At 40.0% G+C, this 10,493-nt stretch overlaps 1 protein-coding gene across 1 annotated transcript; it reads left to right on the forward strand.

Moving 5' to 3' along the window:
* The first annotated feature begins 8,856 nt into the window (after nucleotides 1-8,856).
* LOC108245182 (transmembrane protein 59-like) lies at nucleotides 8,857-10,487 on the forward strand. Its single transcript, XM_017431877.3, has 4 exons — nucleotides 8,857-9,016; nucleotides 9,139-9,253; nucleotides 9,583-9,700; nucleotides 10,245-10,487. The coding sequence occupies exons 1-4, from the start codon at nucleotides 8,923-8,925 to the stop codon at nucleotides 10,401-10,403; spliced, it is 486 nt and encodes a 161-aa protein (XP_017287366.1). The 5' UTR covers nucleotides 8,857-8,922; the 3' UTR covers nucleotides 10,404-10,487.
* The last annotated feature ends 6 nt before the right edge of the window (nucleotides 10,488-10,493 follow it).

Consider the following 10,493-nt stretch of genomic DNA (forward strand, 5'->3'; position numbering starts at 1 on the left):
TCGTCAGGAGACTGGTTTGGTTCAGGAGTCAGTGCGGAGATAATATTAGTTGAAAGTGAGTCAAGATTAATGTTTTTAATGTTCCTGAACGAGATGAGCCGTTCTGGCTTGGAGGATGAAACACAAAGAGGTAAATGGAAGGATAGAAAAAAATGGTCAGTAAAGGAGAGATCATCAGCTTTGCAGTCAACAGGGGTAAGTCCAGAACAGCAAATTAAATCTAAAGTGTGTCCTCTGATGTGGGTGGCGAAATCAACGAATTGGGTAAATCCAGAACTGTCCAGGCAGGATAAAAAGTCGTTGGTGAGTGGGAGGTTGGAATTGTCAATGTGAATGTTAAAGTCACCCAGAATGATAACGTTGTGGGACAGTGCAGATAGATTGGCAAGAAAGGCAGAAAAGTCGTTCAAAAAATCCTTATGATGACTCGGGGGGGCGATAAACTGCGGCAATGATGGTGGGTGTGGGTCCAGACAGTTTACAGACAGCGCTCTCAAATGAGCTGACGGCAGGTAAACACACAGGTGAAACTTTCCAGTTCTCATGATGGATTATCGCGAGACCACCCCCGCGACCGGAGTTACGGGGTTGTGAAATGTAAACAAAGCCAGGCGGAGTGGAGTCGTTGAGCTGGGAAAAGTCTTGTGGCTGTTGCCAAGTTTTGGTAAGACAGAGAAAGTCAAGCTTGCGGTCAGTAAGCAGATCCTGGATGAGATGACCTTTGTTAGTGAGAGAACGGATGTTGAGGAGACCAAAGTTGAGAGGGGCAGAGCTAGCGGGCGGGTTAGCTGACCTAGCTAAGCTGGCTAGCATGTTGTGGTCTGGAAACTGGGTGGGATTCCTACGAGGGCGACGGGTGGTGGTCCAGATGGAATGGATAGGTTTGGACCTGTCGAGCTGGAAATTATGCCGAGACCCATGGTGGATGTATCGCCTGCGGGGCAGGAGAGCGACGTCCGGATGGAGACCCACCGATGCAGGTGGAGGATTGGGCCAGTGGCGACGGAGCCGAAGGAGCTCATCAGCTGAATATAGTAGGATACCTGAAACAGGTCCTAGGAGAAGAGGTAGGAGCATCCATGCCAGCAGAGAGTAAAAGTAAAAACGACAAAAAAACATCGTGATCGTGATCGAGAGGAGTCAGATGAGGCCACGAGGCTAGCCTGCGTTACACAGGTAAGTCAACACGACCCAACAGCAAACAAACACAGTGCAGTAATACTGGATCGAATGGAGATAGCGAGTAGATGTTCACAAAGGAGCCAGCTGACGGCGAAGTTAAAAAACGGAGATAAAAGCAATAAAAGTTAAAAAGTCAAAAAGGCCGACGAGCAGCGGCAGCAAAAGCGCGCCAGCGTCCACTCGACCTGAAGAATAACATGGTCACAGATCAGTCCGTGCTCTAACTTTGCAGCTGTATAACAGGAATGTTAAACTGCAGTTGGACACCTTTTAGGTCAAGGATAATTACTGTTGATTTCAAGGTCATGGGGTCAAAGGTCAACATTACAGTTGACCTAGTGCTCTAACAGTTTAATTTCGAAATGTCAAACTGCACAACTGGACACCTCATGGGTCAAAGACTATACCTGCTGATTTCAAAATTCATGGGGTCAAAAGTCAAGGTCACAGGTAACCCCTGACTGTCTGTTAGCAAGATCACTTAAAAACTAATGAAGAGATTTGGATAATGAAGAGATTTGGATAAAATCAATAGTGTAAAATGCTTTCTTTAAATCAACATAAATACTAACACAGTATTGTTTTTTATGAGCAGAAGTTGTTAATCAATTCCATGAGAGACACTGATGTAGAATTATTTGCTCTAAACCCATACTGACTGCTACTTAAAATGTTTTGTTTATTTATAAATTGATCTAATCTAATCACAAGTAATTTCTGAGAGCGAGTAAGCGGAGGAGATGACCGGGTTTTAAAGACAGAGGGTAATAAGGTGAAGGGGGCACAGGTGAGTCATTACTAACAAGGAGCAGGTGGGGATGGGCGTGGCAAGTAAACAAGTGACTGACTGAGGAGAAGTGAAAAATGACAACACAAGAAGCAGAAACTATACAAAGACAACACATGAAAACAATAACCTCAAATACAAAAGAAACCTCAAAGAATAACTAAAACCCCAAATCCTGACAATTTTAGCTTCAAGCTACTGTTTTGCCATTTAAGGCCTTTATCTACCATAAAACTGTAGCTTTTTACTACAGTTTTACTTATTTTGGCTACAGTCTTGCCAACTTTATTTTAGCATTAGTTTAGCAAATTTTGCTACTAGATTTTACTACCATTTTGCATCAGATACCATGTTAGCTTGTTTTACAAATTGTAGCAGCTGTTTTGTGAATTGTAAGTGCAGTATCTGTCAAATTTTAGCATTTGCCTTGCTAATTTTAGCTTTCACATTCACTTTTTTTACTTTAGGCTACTGAATTGCTAATTTTAGTTGTAACATGTGTTTTCCTGCTTTTAGCTGGTGTAGATTCTCAGTCATCCAGGACATGGTTAATTAAAAAAAAAGAAAAAAAAAAGTTAAAAACAAAAACAACTAGACTTCTGTTCTGTAGTTGAAAACGTTTCGCTTCTCATCCGAGGAGCTTTCTCAAATCAAAAGACAGAGTGTGTGGAGTTTGAGCTTTTAAAGCTGAGATGTGATGTAAGCTGGATTCACCTGCAGATTGCCCTCACTCTTCTAACAATAGAGGCTCGTTAGGGTCTTTGTTAGCCTGACTCACTGATGGGCCCCTCTGGTGAGCGATGTTATGGCTTTTCTTTCTTGTGGTGAGAGGTTTGAAGGAGGTGGCTTGGCACTGAAGAGGGTTGCTGTTATTTTCAGTCTGAGTTCTTCTGCTTCCGTTTCCATTAAGTTGTTGTTCCTAATGGCAGACTCAGTGGCAGTGATGAGTTCCACAACAGGTATTTCTTGGGGGGAGATGGCAAAATTAAGTCCTTTTGCCAGCACGTCCTTCTCTGGCTGTGTCAGGGTCCTATCTGACAAATTTCTAACCCACTGGTCCTGAATGTTGGAGTTAGTGACATCCACCTGATCTTGCCTGGTGGTTTGCAATGAGGAAACAGCTCTCTGTTGTAGTTTAGAGAACTTACCTTGTTGGCGTTCCTTGTTCTTCTGATGCTGTGATAGTTGGGCCTTTTCAACAAAAATAGAAACTTCTTCTATTAGAGGTAGAGGTAGAAGAGTAGACAGCTTCTGGCAGGGCTGATAAATTTTGTGAGAGAGAGCTTCAATGGTAAAGTGGATCTTTCAGGTTGGGGCGAGTTGGTTGAACCCAAAATGCAGGCAGACAAGGAGGAAGTCAAAGTGAAACTAATTTATTAACAAAAATGAAAACAAAGGCTGACATGGCAGCAAACCAAAACTAAATCTAAAACACAAAAAAAATCTAAACATGAGATTAAGCAGACAGCACATGAGTGAAAATGAACCAGTGGGGAGATGAAGAAGATGAACCAGTTTTAAAGGCAGAGGGTAATTGGGAAATGGACACAGGTGAGTGATTCCAAACGAGGGACAGGTGCAGATGGGTGTGGCAAGTAATGAACAGAGGAAAGGTGAATAGTCACAGAACACAAAGGCCACAAGGAGCAAAACTATACAAAGACAAAACTAAACATGAAGACAACCAAATAATAAGAAACAGTAAACCTAATACAAAAACAAACCCAAAACCTCAGTCCTGACAGGATCTGTCTAATTCTCTCACTAAGCAGTGTTGGGCTTTCAGGAGTCTTCCTTCTGCTCTTTGTCCTTTGGTCTTAGAGTTGAGTTTTACTGCTGGGAATGAGTTTTTCCTGTGACATCACTCAGCCAGGACCAAAACAAAGGAAGACGAACAGTAGTCCTCAACACAATGCATCTGTTTTCACTGGCTTTTAATACAGCTGGACTTGTTGTTTTTCTGATACTTTGACCTTGTTTTCTGTTCACTGTTTATATTTCTGTATTTTATTTTATTCTTATTGTTTTAATCTTGTTTTATGTTTGATGGTTGGCGTAAATTGTGAAGCACTTGGGTCAATTACTGTTGTTTTAAATGTGCTATAAAAATAAATTTGACATTGACTTCTGAATACCAGAAAAAAGTAACAACATTACTAAGTGTTCTACTCATTTTAGTTTTTTTTTTTTTTTTTAGCTTTTTTTAGCCTCTGCTCTGATTGTTTGAACTTTAACACTTAAGCTTTAACTTCTTTAAAAAATTTAAGCAAAGTAATTTAGTACCCAGCATTCATGCTGCATTTTCACTGAAAATGTACTTTATCGAGTTCTTAACCTTTCCACAGGACCCCTCTATAAAAGATCTGAACTATTTCTTTAACTTGTTCTTAGTTGCCAATTTGTTCCTTATTAGTCTATTGAACTAAACAAATTTTGTGCCTATATGTGTTACCAAGATAATTATTTATACTCACATTTGAACAAAATGTAAAAAAAGGTTTAGGAAGCAATTTGCTATTTAATAGTATTTAATCATTCAGAATACACTTCTTTTTTCAGTCATTTTAAAATGAAGGTGCACTAAATAGCCAATCAATCATCTCTGATTACTTTAGTCTATTTTTGAGTCTTCTAAATTAAAATTAAGCATATGGTTAACAAGTTTCTCTGTAGTTGGTTATTTTTTAAAGATTGGCAATCATTATTATAGTCATTGAAAATAACAAGCAGCTAAAAAGTGAGGCAATGCTATTCAAGTTATTCTCAAATCAAACTTGTTTTACGATTAAAACAAGTTAAATGATTGTAGGATTAGTCACAAAGAATTAACAAATAATCGCTCTTCAGTGTGCTAAGTCACACACACCACTCTTATGTCTGTAACTTTTATGTCACTGATTAAAGACCTAGTGTCATGGCTTTGTTAATATTTCTGACCCACATGCAGAGAAACCCAGGAGACCGGAATTAGATAAATTGTGTTTATTTGACAAATAGGAAACAAAACGGGTTGAAGCTGGGTAGCTGGGTCGAGTGAGGTGAGCAGAGGCCGGATCAGGAAGGTGAAGGTCCCTCTCCAGAGGGGCTGGACTCATGTCGGCTTGCGTGAAGCTGGGCGGACTGGTCGTGCGGGAAGATGGTTTGTGCAGACAGGAGCTCTGGGAGAAGTGGGCCAGTCTCAGAACGTGGATCCAGTCTTGTTACTCAACCTGATGCTGACTCTGAGAACCAGGAGGACAGTCTCACTGAAGGCCGCAGAGGTTGGAAACCATGTAGGTTAACTCTCAGGCGGAGAATGACTGGTGACCTGCACCTCTTATCCAGCCGGTGACGAGACCTGATGAGCCGCACCTGAGAGGAGTGAGCACCTGCAGGTAAAGTGCCCAGCAAAACCCCAATCTTTGACACCTAGCATTACTGGAAGGAATTCATTTCATCTGCCTTCTTTCATGCCAGCGTTTTAAATTAACATCATCTTGTAATAGGAAAAAAGTGGAGCCGTTTAATCAAATCTTGAAAATAACACTGAGCAATTTCATGCAAATATTGCAAGATGTATAACTCTCTGAGTGAGTATATGTTGAAAATTACTCAGTGCTGCCACAATACATTTAGCCTCAAACTCCATGACTGACTGATTTCTAGCCATTTTTGTGTTTCCTAAAGGTACTTGGCTGTGGCGGCCATTTTTAATGGAGGGGTGCCCAAAAGGTAAGGACTTGTAGATTTACACTCAGTGATTATTTTCTGAGTTTCATTAAAGTCTGGCGAGTGGTTCTTGACATATTTTGCTAACAATACAAACAAACACCAATAGACAAGAGCAAAAACATTATTGCTCTTTCAATTATGTGACAATTAGAAACTGGACTTCAACTGGTACTGTGAACTTTTTATTATCACATATTAACCTTTGCACTCATTTTGTATTCTTCTGTGGTCCTTTATGATGGTTATGTAACACTCCTGGTGGAACAGCAGCTAACATGAGCTCAATCTGGCTAAATGAATTTAAGAGAAATATGATAAAGGCAGAGAAGCAGACATCTAGACAGGTAACCTTTCAGTGGATATTTTCTTTGTCTCCTGCCCGATGTAGTCAAACCCAATTTCTTATGCTTGGGTTTTTTAAAATGGCAAAACATTAACCACTGACCCTTTTAAATCAAGACAGGCCACAGCGTGTTCTCCAACTTAATTATGTTTTCTGCATTTCAACCAAAAGGCTAATGGAGACTACAAAGAAAATTAAAAGTTACGCTGCAAAACTGTTTGCACTAAAGATAAATAACAAACACCAAAGTGTCTTAATTGTTTCAGTTTCAAAAAGGCAAAAAAACAACTAATGTTACTAAAAAAAAAATTAGTACAAAATTAAAAGGTAGTCGAACAGTTTGAGATAATAACAAACAAATAGCTTCTAAACATAACCATTTGAAGGGGATAGACAGGTCATTGTTTAAAGTGATGTTCTGGCAAATAGTTATGAATCCTTAATACTTTATCACCTTTGACATCAGTCATACATCATGGAGTACAAAGAAAGACGCAAAAATCTTCATCCAGGCTAGGCTACAGGCTAGCCAAACGACCCAATTTTTAAGAGTTTTTCATGCTTGTAAAACAACTCTTTCTCAAAAACAACATACTGATGTGAAAGAATGCTACATTAGCTAATATTAAACCTCTACACTTTTGCATGATACCATTTGCTTAGTTTGTTACTGTTTTCTAACCAAATATCTGTGTCATGACATGAATGTATGTATGCTAACCGTAAAGTAAATGTGTATGTGGCAATGGTGCTAAGGTCGCTGAATGCAGTGTTGTAAACTCTTCAGCAGGGAAATTAAATGAAAATGTACTGTACTCATATAGCATCTTTCTAGCCAACCAGGCCACTCAAAACACTTTACAACACAATCTGTACCCTCACTTACCCATCCACACACATTCATACAGCACTACAACATCTCTACAAAGCTAATCTGAATAAATCCATCTATAGAGTGTAATCAGTACTTTAAACTCCATTCATGCACTGATGGGGCACATATCGAAGGCAATGAGAGGTTCAGTGTCTTGCCCAGGGACACTTCAACATGTAAGTGCTGCCAGGAATTGAACCTCCTCTAACCACTGAGTCACAGCTGCCCCAGGAGCTATTAGGTGTCCTAAAGGGGCTAAAAGTTGCTAGTTTATGCCATCACCTATTTGGCATAATGTGCCTGTAATTGACACTTTATAAGAGAGGAATAACATTTTGGGAGGAAAACAAATCATTAAAAACACAATTAATATATTTAGAACTACAAATTAACTTTCTTTTATCATTTCTTGCCTTTCTTGTTTTGTTTTCTGTCAGTCTGCCAGTCAGCCAGTCACAATTCTAACCCCACTCCTTTATCCTTGCCCTAAAGAGTCATGTGAATCTGATTATGTGGTCAAATGTAGAAATCTTTGGACTCATCACAGACATTAAGGCAATACTCCCAATGAATTTCAGGTATTTGTAATGGAAGTTACATTGTGCTTATATACAGAAGACTGGGGTTCAAATTCAGTGAAGATTGTTTATTTGTTTTTTTCTTTTTAAAAAAAGCATGGACAAAGGTGACAATATATTTAAATAGGAAACAAAATTTAAGCATTTATAAAACTTCAACTTTCAGACCATTTTTAGTCCAATTTCAACCTTTTGTTCAAATCAGTAACCACCCTTAATGAGCTCCAGGTAGATGTCAATATAAGATCAGCATACAAGGTTTTATATGTACTCCTAGCATAATATTACTCAAAGATTTTACTCTATTCTGTTGGATTCATAGCCAAAAGAAGATGCAGCAAAGTTTTAAAGTTGAAAAAACAAACAAACACATTGCTTTCTTTCTCATATCCACAACTGAATGTTGTCTGAGTTGTGAGTGTAGCAGAATGATGTAAGAAGGGTGTACTTAACCACTTTTTTAATCTCTTATTAAAAGGGTGCACCAGATCCAATGTACCCATCAATAACAGATTGAACTGTATCTTATGAGAAATAAATTCATTTAATAAATTAATCAGTTGATTACTTGACTTATTCACCTTTATTATTTATCAGAGCTCAAGAACTGAGAGCTAAATCAGTTCATAACAGGAAACTTTCATCATACATATTGCCAGGGATGGCTGCTATCAGTGGGCTAGTAGGGCTAAGCCCTCCCTGGTGTTTACAATACAAATATTAAAATACCTAATAAACACAAATTAAAAATATTGTATGGCATTTTGTAAAATTTACAACAAACAGTCTCGAGAAAACCCCAGAGTCTTTCCAAAGAACTAACTTTTTACAGCCCCGATCATTTAATATCTTTCTTGGTACAGAATGATTGACAGGCGTCTTGTCCCGCCCCCTCGGTTTGCTGCTCATTTGGGCTGATTTAGTTCAGCCCAGAGTCAGTGCAAGGCCTCAGGTTTTAGCCAATGAGGGTGGACATACAATAACGTGCCTCGAGCGCGATTGTATGTGGGCACGATTTGGTGTAGCGTGAGTAGTTACTATGGCAAGCAAGATAAACATAAATGAGGTGAATTATTTAATTTATCTTTTCCACAACCATGGGATGTCTTTTCATGTGTTTTTTTAAGAAATGAGAAGCAACTCATTGCACCAGCTGGGGTTAAATAACTTGTTGCCAGCTAAAGTATAACCGCCCATGCTGTAATTATCCAATAGGAGGCTCACAACTGTTTGCTTAGTTAAATCCAGTTGGTGACTTCTTCTTCTGCCAGGCAGTGTGTGTTTGTGTGTGTCTGTTTGTGTATATATATATATATATATATATATATATATATATATATATATATATATATATAAGAAACTCTCAATTATTCTGTGCTATGTTGGTCAACTTTATTCCCACTAAAACCTAAATGTCTTTTTCTTTTCTTTTCAGAGCCAGCCTGAGATGGAGTACTCTTTGCCCGAGCTGCAGGCTCCTCGATCCAATGTGGCCGACAAACCCTGGCCTCAGGTCCACTCTCACACCCAGAGACCCCACGGTTAGCTCATTTACACTTACACATACACTTCTCATGCTGGTTTTAGCAACCTTTGTGCTGTTTTTTTTTTATACATACAATCCAAATACATCTGAAGTCTTCCTTTTTAAATTATATGCTAGGTGTGAGGGGGCATGGAGAAAAGGGAGCACCTAAAGCAGCAGTGAAAGGGAAGCACCCCGTCCAGCACACAGAGGACCCCACAGCCGATCACGACTTCCTGGGCTGCATGTCAAGGTCAGTTACCCGGCTGAGAACATCCCAGTCAGGCTGAGTTCACGGTAACCGCATCTGCACGGGCAGAACTCTCTAAATATACATGACCGCTCGTCCATCAAAGTTTTCCACACATGCATGTTTCAATAAAGCATCTGGGTTTGGTTTAGAACACCCAACAGCTCCTGATTTATGACTTTAACCTTTGTTTCTGTTCAAGTTTATAAAACACTGTTTGTCATGCATTCATAATTAGTCTCATTTTGCAAGATGGTTCAAGTTGGTTTCAGTCCCTCCCAACTCTGACTCCAGTGTTCCCCTGTTTTCGTCTCGCTCTCACTCTTCCTCAGACGCTCGGGCCTTCCCCGGTGGATTCTAGCTGCTTGTCTCTTCCTGTCCATCATGGTCATGTTGTGGCTCAGCTGCGCCAGTCTGGTCACCGCACCGGAGCAGCATATCAAAACACAGGTAGACGTTTCTGCGAGTATTTGACCCTGGCTTTCATCACCGGCTGCTTTCAGCTGCTCTGTCTCAGAAATGGGGTTTTTGGATTGTTTTTCCAAGGTCTTCGATTTCTGAACAAAGCTGTTAGATTATATTTGATTATCGCCTGCTTTTCCTGGTGGCTGGTGATAATGTATATGCCCGGCTCTGCGTGTGTGTGTGAACGTGTATTAATTTGTCAGTCTGTTAGCAGAATATCTCACGAATAACAGGACTGATTTCAATAAAACTCTCAGAAATTGCTCCAACACACCTGATTTGTATCAATGGTTGATTAACAGGCTTCTGCAGAGCATGAAAAGGTGATTTAACCACTGAATCAGGTGTGTTGGACCAAGGAAAGAAGTAAAACACGCAGGATAGTGGCCCTCGAGGACCAGGATTGCCCACCCTTGAGCCACCACAACAATGAATGATGACCTTAATACAAAACCAGCTCAACCATTTGATAAGTTAAGACAAAATATAATTGTTCATATATTATCTTTTCTTCTTTGTGCCTTTACAGCTGAGTATCAACGGAGACAAAGAGTTTCTGGAGCACGTGCACAAGGTCAACCCGTACCACCTGAGTCCCATGATAGCCGTCGCCGTGAAGCAGTCGGGGGAGAGTCAGGAAGCCGGGCCGCTGCCCGTCAAAGTCGACCTCAACAAAACGTGCGTTTAGGAAGAACAAGTGGGACGGCTGCTGTCTCGTTTCCCTCGGTAACAAACACGTTGAAACTTTGTGGCCTGTCAAAGAGGCGAAACGCATCCC

This window comes from Kryptolebias marmoratus, linkage group LG5 (genome assembly GCF_001649575.2).
Source record: "Kryptolebias marmoratus isolate JLee-2015 linkage group LG5, ASM164957v2, whole genome shotgun sequence".
Classification (NCBI taxonomy): domain Eukaryota; kingdom Metazoa; phylum Chordata; class Actinopteri; order Cyprinodontiformes; family Rivulidae; genus Kryptolebias; species Kryptolebias marmoratus.